Raw genomic sequence first — 20404 nt, 5'->3', positions numbered from 1 at the left:
TTCCCCTCCTGCCATGAGACTTTTCAATCAAAAATGAATAAATAGGACTCGGCTGGACTCCATCCTGCAGCCCGTGGCAGGTGCTGCTGTCCCATGATTCAGGAAGAACCCGGCCATGGTGGCTGGCCCCCACCCCAGCTATGGATGAGGTCACCTTCAAAAGTGACACTGTGCTCTCAGATGTCCACCTCTACACCCGAACCACAGGCACCTCATGGTGCGGCTGAATGGCATGGGGCAGCCCCTTTTCCTGTCCCAGTTCAAGCTTCTGTGGAACCGAGACTCTCAGACAGACTCAGGGGTTGAGGGTGGCCGTCATGCCATGGGTCCTGCAGAGGAAATGCCTCCCTCTGGGCCGGGCAGTGCCAGACCCCCTCTGGGGAGTGGCTGCAGGAGTGACGCCACCAGCCAGGAGGGGGTGGGAACTCGGCTGGACGAGGACGGAGATTTGGACGTCGAGAGGAGACCACGGGCGACTTCAGACTCCTGGCCAGCGGGGCCCCCCGAGAGACAAGGTACATCCCACAATTATAACGCAGGAGGAAGACAACCCCCTGGCCAACGAAGCACGAGAGAGCAGCCCCCAGGATATCATCAGAATAGAACACACCATGGCCACCCCCCTGGAGGATGTTGGCAAGCAGGTGTGGCGGGGTGCCCTGCTCCTGGCTGACTACATCCTGTTCCAACGGGACCTCTTCCAGGGGCGCACCGTGCTGGAGCTCAGGGCGGGCACGGGGCTGGCCAGCATCATGGCAGCCACCGTGGCGCGTACCGTTTACTGCACAGATGTCGGTGCAGATCCCTTGGCCATGTGCCAGCGAAACAATGTCCTCAACGGCCACCTGACTGCTGCTGGAGGTGGTGTAGTTAAGGTCAAAGAACTGGACTGGCTCAAAGACGACCTGTGCGCAGACCCGGAGGTCCCCTTCAGCTGGTCGCAGGAGGACGTCTCCGACCTGTACAGCCACACCACCATCCTGCTCGCGGCCGAAGTGGTGTACGACGATGACCTAACCGACGCTCTGTTTAAAACGCTGTCCCGCCTCGTTCACAAACTGAAAAACGCCTGCACGGCCATTCTGTCTGTGAAGAGGCTGAACTTCACGCTCAGACACCGGGACGTCACGTGTGAAGCCTACGACCACTTCGCTCCTGGCTGCAGCGGCTGGAGAGGCTTGCGGCCGGCCGGCTGCGCTTCGCGGTGGAGCCAGTGGAGGCCTCCTTCCCACAGCTCCTTGTCTATGAGCGCATCCAGCCGCTGGAGCTCTGGAAGATCTTTGTGGAACCGGTGATGTGACCCATCGCATCCACAAGCACGGCTTCTCGACTGTTCTTAGAATGCGTTGCTAATAAAATGGAAAGCTCATAAAAAAAAAAAAAAGAAGAAATAAATATCTTGTAAGAAAATTAAGCAATGGATAAAACATTTTAATAATCAACCTTCAAATTATTGTAGCATGAAGTATGTATTGTACCAAGATTTTCCCCCCAACTGAAGAATATTATTACTATCTACTTATTGAGAGAAATACAATGTACAACAATGTGTTGAAAGCTGGTTTAACATTTTGCAATAAAATGAAGGTCTGATTCTAATTTCAATTTATGTAGATGCTTAATTTTAATGGATATCATAAGTGAGCATATTCCTTACAAAGAGACATAGGTCCCCAAAATGAAGTATATAGTTGATTCTGCTACTAAGTCATAACTTGTTTTGCAATTCCATTCAGCAATTATGCAAAGGTTTTTGCTAAAATTTAGATTAGCAATTTTCTATCCTTGCTGATGTCAAAATAATTGTTCTTACAAACAAATCAAAAAGCGAAGGGTTTTTATATTTTTAACAAATGGATTTTAAGTCCACTGAAAATTTTCATTTGGAAGATTTAAAATGAGTTGTTAAGAATTTAGATAAGTTAATTTGAATTAGCGATACAAATAATTTTTGGCAAAAGAAAAAAATCATATTTGTATAATGATGGGAAATTTTCCAAACACCCATTTCCATGCTTCTTTTGTAGTCTGAGCTCCTTTCTTGGTCATTGTTAAAGTATTGCTTTTACCTTTAAGAGATTCTGTATGTGTTTGAAAATATTTTTAGGAAGTGCTAGATAGCATACTATGGACAAACACTTGCCATTACAAAAAAAGATCAGAAAATTTGGCCCAAAGCCAGGTGCTGTCAGAACACAACCACGGGAGGCTGGTTGAAGCCAGTGTGAGACTGGTCACTTGGCTGAGGTTAGTGTGAGTTGGAGAGGGTTTGAAGAGATGCACCAAGGTGTCTAACACAGGTTGTAATGTATCAGAGTGAAAACCTTAGCCTTTGAGCAGTTAGTTGCTGGGCACAGATGGAGGACACTCAGTGAGAAAGAGGAGCTGATTTTGTCAATTCACACTAAAACAAGTTAAAAATAAAAAAGCAAATCGACAACAGTAAAAAGAACACTTTATCTCCAAATGTCCCTTGATCACTAATATAAAAGGGCTGGGTCACAGAATATTCTTTAGTGTGTCTCTAAATAGACCCTTAATGCGGACTTCTTGCAACTTCTCTTTCTCCTTCAGTTTGCTTTCAGTATTTATTTCAATATGGTTTCATCTGGACAAAAAATGTTCTTTAGGTGAACCCACGGTGGTGTCTGGTCCAATTCTGCACCCCCTGGAGACAGCCCTGGTGGTAAGGGCTGACAGTGCAGATAAAGACCAGGCGTAGGGTGAGCAACTGAGGGAAGGGAAAGTAGCAGATCTTGCCAGACCACTGCGGTGTCTTCATTCTACTCCAGGCCTAATTTGAAATAGTGGCATCATTATAATTGATTCAGGGAAATGTGGTCTCAGCAGGTACTTAGGAGCAGGAAGAGGGCAGAGAAAACAAGCCAAGAGAAATAAAATGTGGTTTTTTCCCATACCACAGATACCTTGATTTCAAAACTCTCAGTTTTGCTTCCATTACCCCAATTTTTACCAAGTTGCAAGTCAGAAATAATCAAATATCCTGAAACTTCAGAACACAGGATTTATGCATATTGGGCCACATTTTCTACCTCTTACCAATAATTTACTGTATCGGTGATTTTGTTATTGTCTGTTAGTTAGCCACAGCTTTGGTACTCACCAAGTAAGTGCAGTGATACCAAGTTCTCAAAAGAGATCATTTCAATTGATGTGCTTATCAATTATTAATATCATTTCACAGTTATAAAATTAACGAATGGCAAAGTATTAAAATAAGAGTCAATAAACCCGATTTTAGACGGAGGTAAAAACCTGCGTACAATTAATCACACTAAGTTAACAAAAAAGCAGAGCCAAAATACATGCTTAGGAAACCATTGGTTAAAAGATAGCATGTGCTGGGGCGCCTGGGTGGCTCAGTTGGTTAAAAGTCTGCCTTGGGCTCGGGTTGATCCCAGGGTCCTGGGATGGAGCCCCACCTCAGGCTCCCTGCTCAGAGGGGAACCTGCTTTTCCCTCTCCCTCTGCACACCCTCCCCCCTGCTTGTGCTCACACAATCTCTCTCTCTCTCTCTCAAATATAAATTAAAAAAAAAAAAAAATAGCATGCGCTAAACACAATTTAAAGGCCAGCATAGACAAGGTTAGATCAGTATTTCAAAAGTTCAATTTCTATTTCTCTTCCTCATGTGCAAGTGTATGAAAGGAGAGGGAAAGGGGAAGCAGAAATTTCTGCCACAAAAAATGTTAGTAAACGAATGGGTACCTGGTTATTGGCAACTTGTACCATTTCCTCTTTTATAAACACGATTCTTCTCAAATTTATAAATTTCGGTTAGAATCTGTATCTCTTAATTTGAGGCTACTGAAATCCTAACAACAGTAACAAAAACTATGTTCATGCAGGTAATTTCTTTAGAATGTTAAAAATAACCTTTGCCTGTAAAACTGTTCTTTGCCCCCTGGTGGTGAAATTATTATTATTCAAGTTTTTAAAAGTTAAACGAGTCTAATTATGGGGTCTTGGCACTAGGAATCTTTCTGTGGTGGGTAAAATAATAGAGAATTATATATTGGAAGTAGGGAGAGATGAAGCTGAGCCATAGGCGTGGTAAAAGAATTTAAATTTCCCATAGCCTACCATTGGGAGCTAAGTTTTCCTTAATCTATCTCTATTTGTTTCCATGTTGAACATATTGCTAATTCAGTATTATTTTAAAATTCTGCCTCCTCTTCATAAATTAAATAATAGGCATTTCTGAGGCATGGAATTTCTATGGGTAAACTAATGCCTTAGTTGTGGCCTGTTGACTGAGGTGAACAGCAACTTTGTACTGTTTTTTCCTTTGTATTCCAATTTGGCATCACAAACAATATTAGGATTCTGTGGCAGAATGCCAAAACCAGGCTGTTCAGCCTGAAAGAGTAGATGATGAAGGGGTCTGTTAAAATTTTCTTTTGCACACTAATTGGAGCCTTTGTATATGAGGAAAATACAATGATGGCTGTGCTGCAGCTGAATTGAGGAGTCAGTAGGAGAGAATTTATTTCCTCCTTGGTTGGCTAAAGGAAAAAGGAGAAAAACTCGTTTTCAAATTATAAAAAGTGATTCAAGTGAGTTACTGGAAACCTTTGAAAAAATCAGTGATAATCTTCAAATTGTAGAAGGTGAGAGAAGAAAGAAATTTTAACAGGGATTGTGTTGTGACATGTTGAAGTCTATGTAAAGTGGAAAACCTCATTATCTGAAAATACAAGGCTACTTCAGGGTAAGACAATGACCGGTGACTATTTAGTGACTAAATCATTGAATGTGAATATTTCCCCTTCCTTTTGTTCAACAGGGTCACATGCTTTTAATTAGGTATCTATTGTACAACCTTAAGCCGGATTTAGCCCCAAAATCGTGAATAACGTTTTATAGAGTTGGAACAAAAAAATTAAACTGGCTTTGAGAACCAGTCATTATTTTGTAAAGACAGTCTCCCACCATCTTGGGCAAGCCAGTGATTGAATAAACTTCTGGTGAAGTGGGCAATCACCACCTAAGTTTAGTGACAAATGACTTAAAGATAACATTTTTTTTGAAGATTTTATTTATTTATTTATTTATTTGAGAGAGAGAGTGCATGAAGAGAGGGGCAGAGGGGGGACAGAGAGGGACAAGCAGACTCAGCGCTGAGCTCAGAGCTCAACACGGGGCTTGATCTCACAACCCCGAGATCACGACCTCAGCCAAATCCAAGAGTCAACACTCAACCAACTGAGCCACCCAGGCACCCCTAAAGATAACACTTAAACATTTAAGAATAGATAAGATTTATTTTGGAACCTTTAATACAAGGTAGATGGAGACTTCCTATAAAATAATAGTAACATTTAAATTGTAACTACTATATATCAGGCACTATCTCACTGAATTCCCACAAGGACCTTATGATTTTGGAAATATTATTCTCTTTTTTACTGATGAAGAAGCTGAAGGATAGGGCTCAGTCAACAGGAGATCCGGGTGGTAGAGCCAGGATTCAAATTTAATCAGTCTGGCTCTAGAATCTGTGCTCTTATACACTATGAGAAATGAAAACCATGTGTCAACATGTTAGAAATATATTTATTATTTACAACATGAAGAAAATCTGTATTTATGAGGACCTTACAAATGATTAAAATTGAATACTGCAATAAAGAAGAAACTACTTTCCAAAGGGGTGCTTCCCCCAAATAATATTTTCCTAAACTTTGTCAGTTCAATATAAGTTTGTGAATGGTGTTTGGATAAATAAAATTACTGAGTGATAATGTTCCATTAAAGAACATCTTTATCTTAGAACTTTAGGTCCTATATTTGAGAAATAGTTACAATGGAGCAAAAGAGAAAATTTCAAGATTTAATGAGAGCCAGACATTTCTAAATCATAGGATGAATAGGCCTAACCACTAAATGGCAATTTTAGAAGAGGTTTGGATTTTTACTATAATAGGTATTGTATTCAATTCTGTTGGTATAGTTAAGTCTGATCTTACCCAAAGTGAGGAATGATGGCTTCTTTATTTTTTTTTTTAAGATTTTATCTATTCATTTGATGGAGAGAGAGAGAGAGAGCACAAGTACCCGCTGAGCAGAAACCCCAATGTGGGGCTCGATTCCATGACCCTGGGATCATGCCTGAGCCAAAGGCAGACGCTTAACCGACTGAGCCACCCAGGTGCCTACAGATGGCTTCTTTGAACCTCTTTGAGTCCTCCTGGTCTATGAAATTACCAGCGCTCTTTCACAATCACTCCCAGAAAGTAGGGGTCATTATGATGTTCAAGTTCATCTATAACAAGATCATCACAGAACCTCTATGTGGAAGACCCATCCAACAACCTAGATCCTCTCTGCTTTCCTCATTGCCAATGGCAAATTCTTATAAGACATCTTAGCCACACACACACACACACAAGACAGCTTAGCCACACACTATCATGGTTATATATTGAACCTTGTCAACACCAGAACCTACAAACTAATGAAATTTTTAAAAATTATTTGTATATGAACTAATATGCACCCCACTCACTTGCATGAATGCCATATTGAAAACAATTAGGTGTCATTGAGACCCTCACTCTGGGTTTACTTTGTGGTTATTTATGTACCCCCTTATGTTGAACATTCAACTCATGAATTTTCTGTCTTCCTAAGACATTTAAGCCTATAAATATTTAATCTTTAAAGTTACTGCCTTCACTTGGTGGGAATGCAAGCTGGTGCAGCCACTCTGGAAAACAGTATGGAGGTTCTTCAAAAAGCTGAAAATAGAGCTACCATATGACCCAGCAATTGCTCTACTGGGTATTTACCCCAAAGATACAAAGGTAGGGATCCAAAGGGGTATGTGCACCCCGATGTTTATAGCAGCAATGTCCACAATAGCCAAACAATGGAAAGAGCCAGGATGTCCATCGACAGATGAATGGATAAAGAAGATGTGGTGTATATACACACACACACACACACACACACACACACACACAATGGAATATTATGCAGCCATCAAAAGGAATGAAATCTTGCCATTTGCAACGACGTGGATGGAACTGGAAGGTATTATGCTGAGCAAAATAAGTCAATCAGAGAAAGACATGTATCATATGACCTCACTGATATGAGGAATTCTTAATCTCAGGAAACAAACTGAGGGTTGCTGGAGTGGTGGGGGGTGGGAGGGATGGGGTGGCTGGGTGATAGACATTGGGAGGGTATGTACTATGGTGAGTGCTGTGAATTGTGTAAGACTGTTGAATCACAGATCTGTACCTCTGAAACAAATAATACATTATATGTTAAAGAAAAAAAAGAAGAAGATAGCAGGAAGGGAAAAATGAAGGGGGGGGAATTCAGAGGGGGAGACGAACCATGAGAGACTATGGACTCTGAAAAACAAACTGAGGGTTCTAAAGGGGAGGGGGTGGGGGGATGGGTTAGCCCGGTGATGGGTATTAAAGAGGGCATGCTCTGCATGGAGCACTGGGTGTTATACGCAAACAATGAATCATGGAACACTACATCAAAAACTAATGATGTAATGTATGGTGATTAACGTAACATAATAAAAAAAAGATGATTACTTTCATCTTATTTAAATGTTTTACTCATTGAATAAACACTAAGTTAAATGAGATATTTGGGGAAGATGCCTTTCACCTTAAGAAAAATGACATGCCAAAAAGCAAGCTAAAAAAATTGTACTGGGAGAAATGGTGGGAGATTTTCACAGTGTTGGGTTCACTAATTGAATGCTAGCATGTGCGGGCCATTGTGCTTGGTACTGGGGATACACAGAAAAGGTGATACCCCTTGCTATGGACTAAATGTATTTCCCCATAATTCATGTGTTGAAGCCCTAACCCCCAATGTGATGGTATTGGGAGATGGGGCCTTTGGGAGATAATTAGGTTTAGACGAGGTCATCATGGTGGAGCTCCCATTGTGGGATTAGTGCCCTTATAAAAGGAAACACAGATCTTCATAGACCTCTCTCACTTTCTCTCTCTTTCTCCCTCTCCCTCCCTTCCTCCCTCTCCTCCTCACTTCCCCCAGTCCTGCCTTGTAAGGGTACTAGAAGAAGGCAGCTGTCTGCAACCAGGAAGAGGGCTCTCACCAGAACCCTACCATGCTGGCACTCAGGTTTCAGACTTCCCAGCCTCCAGAACTGTGGGAAATACATGTCTGTTGTTTAAGCTACCAGATCCGGGCCTCGGAGAAATGCGTTTTTTGTCGCTCATGCCCACTGAGAAGCTGTACGTTTATTTACATAGATTAAGACACATGGAATCACGCGTGTACCTGGAGCATCCCAAGTATAAATTTCCTGGAAACGTCTACCTTCTTACTCTCCTAGCCCCATATTGAAAACAAGAGCTTATCTTGAGACTGATTTGATTATGGCTTCTGTTACATACATTTCATTATACTGTCAGCATAAAGATATAGGACGAATTGAACCCACGGCCTGAAAGGGGGAATATCTAGTGAGTAGTCTAGAGTGTCCTTTATGACAGAGGTGAAGCAGAAATGGAATTCGGACCAACAAAAAATGTATACTAGGCATAATACCATAAAATAGGCAGCTTGGTAGAATGAATAATGGTGACTCAATCATGGTCTTAAGGGAAGTGCAATTTATCCACCTTAGCCCATTTCCAATTGGGGTTCCTTTCCCAATTGAGATGTTTTTAAAAAGACATATAGGCTTAGAACCTCCTTTCTCTTTCTATAAGCTACCCAGTCTATAGTATTTTGTTGTAGCAGCCCTAGCAGATAAAGACCCCTTGCTCTTGTATCCTTGAAAGGTAAGCCTCAGGATCAAATTAAAATGTGATGAATTCAAGCGTATACATTTTAAAGCAAGGTATTCTTGCATTCATGACTATTTAAAAATATTTTTAAGTTCTATAATAACAAAAGGATTTCTTAAGATTCTTCCTAGATACTGTTTTTCTAACCTTTATCAAATATAATATATACTTACTATAAGATTTTATCAAATATAATATATACTTACTATAAAATTTTCAAAACTGGGCAAGCACCCTGAGTTATACAAGCATATGTTCCCTTCTACTTCCTCGACAAGAGTAGGGAATCAGGGAGGAGAAGTGTGAGAAGCCTGAGAAGAAAATAAAGTTTATGCAAGAGAAAGCAATAGTGGTAGAGGAAAAAATTAAAACATACTGAACAGAAGCAATGTAAAACTAGGAGGTAAGACATTAGTGGGAAAGAGAAAGGAGGTTCTAAGCCTATATGTCTTTTTAAAAACATCTCAATTGGGAAAGGAACCCCAATTGGAAATGGGCTAAGGTGGATAAATTGCACTTCCCTTAAGACCATGATTGAGTCACCATTATTCATTCTACCAAGCTGCCTATTTTATGGTATTATGCCTAGTATACATTTTTTGTTGGTCCGAATTCCATTTCTGCTTCACCTCTGTCATAAAGGACACTCTAGACTACTCACTAGATATTCCCCCTTTCAGGCCGTGGGTTCAATTCGTCCTATATCTTTATGCTGACAGTATAATGAAATGTATGTAACAGAAGCCATAATCAAATCAGTCTCAAGATAAGCTCTTGTTTTCAATATGGGGCCAGGAGAGGAAGAAGGTAGACGTTTCCAGGGAAATTTATACTTGGGATGCTCCAGGTAAACGCGTGATTCCATGTGCCTTAATCTGTGTAAATAAACGCACAGCTTCTCAGTGGGCGCGGGCGACAAAACACGCATTTCTCCGAGGCCCGGATCTGGGGGCCCGGCTTCCCTACTTCCGGCCCCGCCCACCCTCCCGCGGTTGCTAGGAGACGTGATGTCACCGGAAGCGAGGCCTGGGATAGGCTGAGGCGAGGGGAAGCCTCTCCCCCTCTGCAACCGCAGCGCTCGGCGCTGGCTTCACAGCTGTTTGTAGGCCTGGGGGTGAGGGTCTGCGGAAGGTAGAGCCGGCTGCGGCCCCGCCCGCCCACCCGCCACTGCGTTCACCCGCTCCTGCCGTCTTTGCCTTCCGGTGCGGCTGCCCGTGCTTCTGACTGACAGGCACTGTCCCCACAGCCCACGCTGCCCGCCACGTCCCCGGTCTCGGCTGACGGCACAGCGTGGCGAGTGACCTTTCCGAGCCCAGCGCGATGACGGCTACCTGCTCCGGGCTGGCCCGGCTGCCTCGGCGCCGCTGGCGTCGGCTAGTGCCGTTCCCGCCGCCGCGGCCGCCGCGGCCACTGCTGTTGTTGCTGCTACTGGCGGCCGTGGGGCCGGCACACGGCTGGGAGAGCGGAGACCTGGAGTTATTTGACTTGGTGGAGGAGGTGCAGCTCAACTTCTACCAGTTCCTCGGGGTGCAGCAGGTAAGCGGGGCCGCAGCAGGTAAGCGGGGCCGCCGGCTCGCGCGAGGGCTGCGCCTACTTCGGCGACTCCCGGGCAGAAACGTGCAGGTCGGGGCAGAAAGGAGGGGGTGGGGCGGGCTTTGACCCTGTTTCCTCCGAGGGAGCCGGGCACCGCGGCCAGCACTGGGTCATCCTGGGCTCTGGCTGCCCTCCTCACCCGGGCCCACCGGGGGCTCTTTGTAACCCCAGCCGCAGAATTTTTCCCCCTACCCCCGCTCCTCACCGCCGTGCTCCTCTTCTCAAGTTCCGGTCTCAGTGACAGGTTGGACGGTGCCACCAGCCTGGGGTGGTGATACCTTCTCTTACCTCTGCCATTCTCGGGGAGATCCTTCCACCCAGCTGTGTTGGAGGAAGAAGGAAGAGTAGACCTTTACACCTTTCCTTTCCTGCCCTCTGAATGTGGAAAGAATAGTCATGGCTCCCCTAAATTTTCACCTATCCAGTTACACTTACTATTTTAGTTGCTTTCTTGCCTCTTCCTTTCCCGAGAGATAGGAATGCGTTTTCGTCGGCGTCTGTGTTGCAGAAGTTTTTCTTGCACTGTACTTTGGACTTTTTAGCCTGTTGGATAGGGGTTCGTATCACAGTTTTGAAATCTGGAGGATCTTGAAGCCTCCACCGAGTTGGTCCTGGAATTAGAAGAGAAGGAGCTTATTAAGTGTTCTGGGCATCGGAGGCACTTGGGGTGCTGCAGGAAGAGAAGCCCAACCAGTAGCTCCAAATCGTTTTCTTTCTTTTTGTTTTCCTTTCATTTCTTTTCCTCTCCTTTTTTAGCTTGAGGCTAACTTGTAAAGTCCGTTTGTTGCTCTTTATCCAGTCTCTATCTGAAACCTACTGCCAAGGAGATGGCATTTCACTGATTTAAGGATTATGGGGTCAAAGACTTAGAATTTCGCACGATCAGATTGAGCCCTTCAAAAAATGCTTCGAATAGTTATGTGGGTAAAAAAAAAAATTAAGGTTTACCAACAATTGTCATCCTAGACAAGATATGAATATGATATGTCATTCATGACTAGGTATGAAATGTACATTTTCCGCCTATAGGTTATCATAAATTTGTATGAACTATTGAGTTTAACACTAAATGGAAATTTACATTCAGTGAAAACTGATGGAATATAAAATTGCTTTTGCCCCGGCACCATGATTTTAACAATTTCATTTTTGTAAGAGTTATAAAGTGTAAGCATGTCACACTTAAGATTCTTACATGCAAACAATTATGATATGTCTATATTCATTATCTTCACCTGGTGCCACTTCCTTCTCATGGAGACAGAATATACCTCATTTTCAGAGTGAATGATGCTACAATATGTGTAAAAATCATTAGTGAAAATATAACTCTGAAGACTTTTAAGAATACCTTTAATATCAAGAATACTTTTTAGAATTTATCATGATTAAACTCTACCTAGAGAGAGTTTTTTTAAGATTTTATTTATTTATTCATTTATTTATTTGAGAGAGACAGAGAACACAGGGAGGGACAGAGGGAGAGGGAGAAGCAGACTCCCCGCTGAGCAGGACTCCCGGAATCATGACCTGAGCCGAAGGCAGGCAGACGCTTAACCTACTGAGCCACCCAGGGGCCCCTAGAGAGACTCTTAATACATAACCTAACCAGAGATCTTCAGGATGCTTTCCAGTTACTCATGGAAAATTAAGGCCTTTTAAAAGAATACAGAAATTTAGTAACAGTAGTTTAAAATTTAGTTTATATAATCTAGCTTGCATGTGAACCCTCATAAAATTTTCTTTTATAATTCCATGCAGTTTAATTTCAGACTTAATTAGGCAGTATGAATACCAGAGTACTTAACTGTATGAGCAAGGATGGGAAAATAAAGAAGCATAGATAATCAAGAAGATTCTATGTCAAGATAGAATTTGAAAAGAAGGATTCTGAAAATTGTTTTAATCTGTGTTTCTCTACTTAGCAGTGTTGAAATTGGAAGGAATGCCAGAAGAAATTTTATCCTACCTAAGCAGAGACACTGATTGGAACAATTTCTTTACATTACATTGAATCTTAACTTTCTTGAAAGACTTTCAGGGGACCAGAAATTTGGTAGAGACAAATGCAGCCTCTTTTTGGTTCTTAATGTGTAATTTTCAGGCCAGAGCCAATCAGTCTTTTGGTGACTTACCAGACATGAGGGACCAGGACAAAGTAGATAGGTTACTCAGAGTTGTAACCTGGCTCTCTGCACTCATCAGTTTTGTTGTTAATTCAACAGAAATTTATTTGGTGCCTGCTAAATTTTAAGCACTGGGAATTGGCTGGTATACAAAACAAAACCCCCTAGCCTCATGAAACTCACATTTTAGTAGGGGGAATTAATTGGAAACAACCAAACAAGTAAATATAAATGTCAGGTGGTCAGAAAAGGCTTCTGAAGGAAGTAAGGGCGTGAGTCATGTTGACAAGTTGGGGAAGAGCATTCAAGAAAGGCAAACAGCAAATGCTAAGGCCTTGAGGCAAGAGCTTGCGTAATGTTGGAGGAATAGTGAGGCACCTAGTACGGCTAAAGCAGGGTGAACCAGGGGGACAGTAACATGAGATGAGATCAGAGTCATGGACTTTGGTTATTACAAATAAGTAAGTTGGGGATCCATGTTGGGGGGTTGACTGAAGAGGTACGTGATTTGACTTAAATTTCAGAATGATTATTGTGTTGAGGATGGTCTGTATGTATGTCATTAGTTACTTAGTGGGATAATTGTGATGTAGAATGTAGAGTGGATCCGGTCAAATTCTAGATTTAATTGGAACAAAGAGTTGACAGAATTTTACTGATTGTTTGAATGTGGGATATGAAGGGGAAAAAGTTGAGGATAATTCCAAAGCTTTTGGCCTCAGTAATTAAATACTTGTCTAATTGCAGTTGCTACTACTGAGATGGAGAAGCCTAGTATAGAAGCAGGTCTGGTTGGGGGAAAATCAGAAATTTGGTTTTGGTCATGCTAAATTTAATGTTAAACATTCAAGTGGATCTGGCATACAGAGAGTTGGTTATGTAAGTCTGGAGTTATAAGGGGAGAGGTTTGAGCTGTAGATATAAATTTGGGAGTCGCTGGCACTTAGAAGGCAATTTGAAGCCACAAAACTGGGTAAGTTCACCAGGGAGAGTGAAAGTAAGAGAGAAAAACAGAGGTCTGGAAGGTAAGCCATGGGCATTCCAAACTTTAAGAGTCAGGGAGATGTGGGAGAACCAGCAAAGGAAATGGAGAAGGAACAGCCAGTGAAGCAGGGGGCAAACCAAGAAAAAGATGATTTCTTTCAAGTCAAGAAAGTAGTGGATATTCTTTCCTTGTTAAAGATTTGCCCATATTGTTGTGGGTTCATTTCTGGGTTTTCTATTCTGTTCCATTGATCTATGTGTCTATTTTTGTGCCAGTACCATACTGTCTTGATTACTACGGCTTTGTAATATAACTTGAAGTACGGAATTGTAATGCCGCCAGCCTTGCTTTTCTTTTTCAAGTTTGCTTTGGCTATTCAGGGTTTTTTGTGGTTCCATACAAATTTTAGGATTGTTTGTTCTAGCTTTGTGAAAAATGCTGTTGTTATTTTGATAGGAATTACATTAAATATATAGATTGCTTTGGGTGGTATAGACATTTTAACAATATTTGTTCTTCCAATCCATGAGCATGGGATGTCTTTCCATTTCTTTGTGTCATTTTCAGTTTCTTTCATCAGTGTTTTACAATTTTCAGAGTATAGGTCTTTCACCTCTTTGGTTGTGTTTAGTCCAAGGTATCTTACGGTTTTTGGTGCAGTTGTAAATGGGATTGATTCCTTGGTTTTTCTTTCTGCTGCTTCATTATTGATGTATAGACATGCAACCGATTTCTGTATGTTGATTTTGTATCCTTATTGAGTTCATGTATCAGTTCTAGCAATTTTTTTGGTGGAGTCTTTTGGGTTTTCTATGTAGAGTCATGTCATCTGCAAATAGTGAAAATTCTACTTCTTTCTTGCCCATTTGGATGCCTTTTATGTCTTTTCCTGTCTGTTTGCTATGGCTAGAACTTCCAATACTATGTTAAATAATAGTGGTGAGAGTGGACATCCTTGTCATGTTCCTGACCATAGAGGAAAAACTCTCCCTATTGAAGATGATATTACTGTGGGAATTTTGTATATGGCCTTTATTATGTTGAGGTATGTTCCCTCTTACCTTACTTTGTTGAGGGTTTTTATCATGAATGGATGTTGTACCTTGTCAGATGCCTTTTCTGCATCTACTGAAAGGATCATATGGTTCTTGTCCTTTCTTTTATGAATGTAGTGTATCATGTTGATTGATTTGAGAATATTGAACCACCCTTGCAACCCAGGAATAAATCCCACTCAATCATGGTGAATGGTTCTTTTAATGTACTGTTGGATTCAGTTTGCTAGTATTTTATTGAGAATTTTTGCATTCAGGTTCATTAGGTATATTGGCCTATAGTTTCCTTTTTTGATGGAGTCTTTACCTGGTTTTGGTATCAGGGTAATGCTGGCCTCATAGAATGAATTTGGAAGTTTTCCTTCCTTTTCTATGTTTTGGAATAGTTTGAGAATAGGTATTAATTCTTCTTTAAACGTTTGGTAAAATTTGCCTGTAAAGCCATCTGGCCCTGGATTTTTGTTTGTTGAGTGATTTTTGATTACTGACTTGGTTTCTTTGCTGGTTATTGATCTGTTCAAGTTTTCTATTTCTTCCTGTTTCAGTTTTGGGTGTTTATATGTTTCTAGGAATTTATCCATTTCTTCCAGGTTGTCCAGTTTGGTGGCATATAGATTTTCATAATATTCTCTTATAATTGTGTTTCTGTGGTGTTGGTTGCTATTTCTCCTCATTTGTGATTTTATTTATTTGGGTCCTTTTCTTTTTTTTTAATTATGTTAATCACCATACATTACATCATTAGTTTTTGATGTAGTGTTCCATGATTCATTGTTTGCATATAACACCCAGTGCTCCATGCAGAACATGCCCTCTTTAATACCCATCACCAGGCTAACCCATCCTCCCACCCCCCTCCCCTCTAGAACCCTCAGTTTGTTTTTCAGAGTCCATCGTCTCTCATGGTTCGTCTCCCCCTCCGATTCCCCCCCTTCATTCTTCCCCTCCTGCTTTCTTCTTCTTCTTCTTCTTCTTCTTTTTTTAAACATATAATGTATTATTTGTTTCAGAGGTACAGATCTGTGATTCAACAGTCTTGCATAATTCACAGCGCTCACCATAGCACATACCCTCCCCAGTGTCTATCACCCAGCCAACCCATTCCTCCCACCCCCCACCACTCCAGCAACCCTCAGTTTGTTTCCTGAGATTAAGAATTCCTCATATCAGTGAGGTCATATGATACATGTCTTTCTCTGAGTGACTTATTTCGCTCAGCATAATACCTTCCAATTCCATCCACGTCGTTGCAAATGGCAAGATTTCATTCCTTTTGATGGCTGCATAATATTCCATTGTGTATATACACCACATCTTCTTTATCCATTCATCTATCCATGGACATCTTGGCTCTTTCCACAGTTTCTTTTTGGTAAGTCTGGCCAGGATGTTATCAATTAATTTTTTCAAAGAACCAGCTCCTGTTTTCATTGATCTGTTCTATTGGGTTTCTTTTTTGTTTTTTTGGTTTTTTTTTTTTTTTAGTTTCTATGTCATTTATTTCTGTGCTAATCTTTATTATTTCCTTCCATCTGCTGACTCTAGCCTTCCTTTGTTCTTCTTTCTCTAGCTTGTGTAGGTGTAAAGTTAGGTTGTTTATTTGAGATTTTTCTTATTTTATTGTTTTATATATTTGGGTGCTCCCATTTTATTTTATTTGAGATTTTCTTATTTTATGTGTTTTCATTTTCACTTGTCTCCATGTATTTTTTTTTTATTTCTTCTTTGATTTCCTGGTTGACCCATTCATTATTTAGTAGTAGGATGTTGTTTAACCTCCATATATTTGTGGTCTTTCCAAATTTTTTCTTATGATTGACTTCATTTTTCATAGTGTTGTGGTCAGAAAATGTGCATGGTATGATCTCAATCCTTTTTGTACTTGTTGAGGCCTGATTTGTGACCTAGAATGTGATCTGTTCTGGAGAATGCCCCATGTGCACTTGAAAAGAATGTGTGTTCTGCTGTTTTAGGATGGAATGTTCTGAATATATCTGTTAAGTCCATCTGGTCCAGTGTGTCATTAATTTTTTTTTTAAGATTTTATTTATTTGTCAGAAAGAGAGAGAGAGAGCGCACGAGCACAAGCACAAGCAGGGGGAGCGGCAGGCAGAGGGAGAAGCAGGCTCCCTGCCGAGCAAGGAGCCTGATGCGGGCTTGATCCCAGGAATCTGGGATCATGACCTGAGCCGAAGGCAGATTCTTAACCGACTGAGCCACCCAGGCATCCCCCAGTGTGTCATTCAAAGCCATTGTTTCCTTGTTCATTTTCTGTTCAGATGATGTAAGTGGTGTGTTAAAGTTCCCTACTATAATTGTATTATTGTCTCTTAGTTCCTTTATGTTTGTTATTGTTTTATATATTTGGATGCTCCCATGTTGGGTGCATAAATATTTACAATTATTAGACCTTCTTGTTGGATTGTCCACTTTATTATGATACAGTGCCCTTCTTTATCACTTGTTACAATCTTTGTTTTGAAGTCTAGTTTGTCTGACACAAGTATTGCTACTGTGGCTTTCTTTTGACACCTGTTTGCATGATAAATGTTTCTCCATCCCTCACTTTCAGTCTGCAGGTGTCTTTAGGTCTAAAATGAGTCTCTCATAGGCAGCATATAGATGGGTCTTGTTTTTTTTAATCCATTCTGACACACTGTGTCTTTTGATTAAAGCGTTTAGTCCATTTATATTCAGAGTAATTATTGATAGATATGTATTTAGTGCCATTTTATTACTTGTTTTGTCATTGTTTCTGGGGATTTTCTCTATTCCTTTCTTTGTCACTTTGGGTCTTTCCTTTGCACTCCAAGAGTCCCCTTTAATATTCCTTGCAGGGCTGGTTTAGGGGTCACAAACTCCTTTAGTTTTTGTTTGTCTGGGAAAATATTTATCTTTCCTTCTATTCTGAATGATAGCCTTGCTGGATAGAGTATTCTTGGCTCCAGATTTTTCCTGTTCAGCACTTTGAGTATATCATGCTGCTCCCTTCTGGCTTGCCAAGTTTCTGTTGCAAAATCTGCAGCTAGCCTTATGGGTCTTCCCTTGTAAGTTAAGGACTTCTTTTGTTTTGCTCCTTTTAAGATTTTTTTCTTTATCACTATATTTTGCAAATGTAATTACAAGATGTCTTGGTATTGGCCCACTTTTGTTGATTTTGATGGGAGTTCTCTGTGCCTCCTGAATCTGGATATCTGTTTCCTTCTCCAGATTAGGGAATTTTTCAGCTATTATTTCCTCAAATAAATTTTCTGCCTCCTTTTGTCTCTCTTCTTCTGGGACTCCAATGATACCAGTATTACTATGTTTGTTGGAGTCACTGAGTTCCCTAAGTCTAATCTTGTGTTCCATAATTCTTCTTTCTCTTTTTTGTTCAGCTTCATTATTTTCCATTTTTCTGTCATCTGTATCACTTATTTGTTCTTCTCATTCTTCCAGCCTTGTGTTCATTGTATCAAGCCTGTTTCCAATCCCAGTTATTGCACTTTTCATTTCTGACTGATTGTTTTTTAACTCCTTTATCTTCGTGGTGTAAGGGTCTCCCTGAAGTCTTCCATTCTTTTCTCAAGCCCAGCTGAAATGATTACTGTGTTTTAAGTAACATCACAGTATTCTAAGAGCTAAATATTTTGGTGTTTTACTTATATTTACTTAAAATTTTTTTGAAGAGTGTCATTAGGACTTAATTAGAAATTTAATCTAGAATCTGGGTCTCATTCCCAAGTAAGGTTAGGATTCATTCACTTATTTAGTAAGTGTTTCTGATTAATGTCATCCACCAACTGAAATCTCATATGTAATTGAGCATGTTGCAAAAGCAAGGGTATGCCACATTCTACATTTCTGGTTAGAGAGAATGTGTGTTTAAAACAATGTTTCATTATTAGAAAGACACCCATTTTAGTGCCAGGGAGGCAGTAAGCATAAAGCTCTGTGCAGCTACAGTCAGCTAATAGAATTTGAATTGTTAAAGGTGAGGAGTAATTGTTGAAGATAAGAGTCTAAAATCAAGTATTAAATAAAGGGAATGTCATAGTATAAACAGTGGAAAATGGAAAAGAAGCAATATTAAAATGCCACGAGAGCAAACACTAGAATTCTAAGAGGGAATAATTTCTTTAGTTAAACAAATTCTGGAATACATGCAACTCCTGGTTATAGAAGGCACAAGAATTTTAAAAAGCTACATGAGACTCTAATGAGCAGTAGTCAAAACCATTTAAGACCAAAAAGATCATTGTCATTTACTGGGAAGGTCTGAACAGATCATATAGAAATCATAGGGTCCATATACATGCCTACTAAGGAAGGTAGAGACTTCATATTTCTAGTCAATTTTTGAGGACTTTATTCATACCACATCAAAATAGGTCAAGTTAAGGAAGCTATCTCATGACCAATTGAAGTTATACATTACTAAGAAGCCTCTGATTTTTGAAATTAAAAAAAAATTGCGGGGTGCCTGGGTGGCTCAGTCGGTTAAGCGACTGCCTTTGGCTCGGGTCCTGATCTCAGGGTCCTGGGATCGAGCCCCGCATTGGGTTCCCTGCTCCGCAGGAAGCCTGCTTCTCCCTCTCCCACTCCCCCTGCTTGTGTTCCCTCTCTCGCTGTCTCTCTCTCTGTCAAATAAATAAATAAAATCTTTAAAAAAAATTGCATATCTTATTAGTTATTTTCAATGACCACACTTTTAGTTAACAGATAAAAGATTAGTATTGAGGTTCTTTTCCGACTTTAAGTGGTGTTTTTTGTTAATAGTTGGTTTCTAAATTTGATTTAAGGAAGTTAACATGTATGTATAATGTAGGATGGTTGGAAATTGTGATTTTACTTGTAGTTGATTATATCCTATCTTATGGTATTTTTTAATGGATCTTTTATCTATGGTAGGAAATAGACTTCTTATGTTTAAAGAATTTTGGTTTAGACATTTGATAAAGTTCAAATGATTACCATGCTATACAATTCTATAGTAGTTATACGGAATTAATGTGTGACTTTTTGTATCACGTCTTTGGAAGTAGTATATGAGGTTCAACTTAGAGTAAATTAGCTTGATCTTGAAATTATTTATTGTGGAAAGTGTTAGAGGTTTTCAACAGTATTGCCATCTCTAAAACTATTGTTGAAACTTCTTATTTTGAATCACCTTCAAAGCCTACAGCATATTTGGCAGATTATTCTCATTAATAGTACATTTTTAAGATGGATTTGATTTTCAGCTATAGCTAACAGTGATTTGGAGCTAAATTTGGTGACTAAATTGGGTTAACAAGCTTGGGTAAATATAGTTTGGACTGATAAAAGAGATCTGGATATAAATTTCATATAAGGTTCATAAACTAGTTTAAGGACTGTTCTCAAAGAAGAGTTGCAGAGAAGTTTGGAGCAATATCAACATGAAGTAAATCTATAGCCTTACAAAGTAATGTATTCTAGTAAGCGACTTTTGGAATGCTTATTACTTTGTGGGTAGCAAATTTTTTAAAGATTTTTTACCTAGATGAGAACAATATATGAAGATTATCTTAATTTTAGAGAGGTAGAAAAATACTGAGTTAGAATAAAATAATTTGCCTTCTTTTAATATTAAAAACAAGTATTCATTATATAATACTTCTTTAATAAAGCTAGTTAAAGCAGAGTGGGAGAGGAACCAGAATAAATGTTAGTGACAGGGACAATACCTGAGAATACCACTGACGTGACAAAGTAGGAAGTACATAGGGAGAAGGAAATGTGGAAAAAATGCAAAAACTACAAATAAAAATGGTAATGGAGTAATATCTCCATCTTGTGGCCTTCTTTGGATATTGTCATTAAAAATGTTGAGGG

The 20404-nt window shown here is 40.2% G+C and overlaps 1 protein-coding gene and 1 pseudogene across 1 annotated transcript in view; both read left to right on the top strand.

Moving 5' to 3' along the window:
- Positions 1-1582, top strand: LOC144378685 (methyltransferase-like protein 22 pseudogene; annotated as a pseudogene).
- Positions 1583-9905: 8323 nt separating this feature from the next.
- Positions 9906-20404, top strand: part of DNAJC1 (DnaJ heat shock protein family (Hsp40) member C1) — a 233776-nt gene continuing 223277 nt past the window's right edge. Inside the window, exon 1 of the mRNA XM_036082728.2 lies at positions 9906-10346. Coding sequence (XP_035938621.1) covers positions 10131-10346 — 216 coding nt within the window. The 5' untranslated portion in view covers positions 9906-10130. The remainder of the gene's footprint in view (positions 10347-20404) is intronic.

The sequence above is a fragment of the Halichoerus grypus genome, chromosome 6 (assembly GCF_964656455.1).
Source record: "Halichoerus grypus chromosome 6, mHalGry1.hap1.1, whole genome shotgun sequence".
Classification (NCBI taxonomy): Eukaryota; Metazoa; Chordata; class Mammalia; order Carnivora; family Phocidae; genus Halichoerus; species Halichoerus grypus.
Note: the sequence above shows the minus strand (reverse complement) of the source record. Positions and strands in the feature narration are given on the sequence as shown.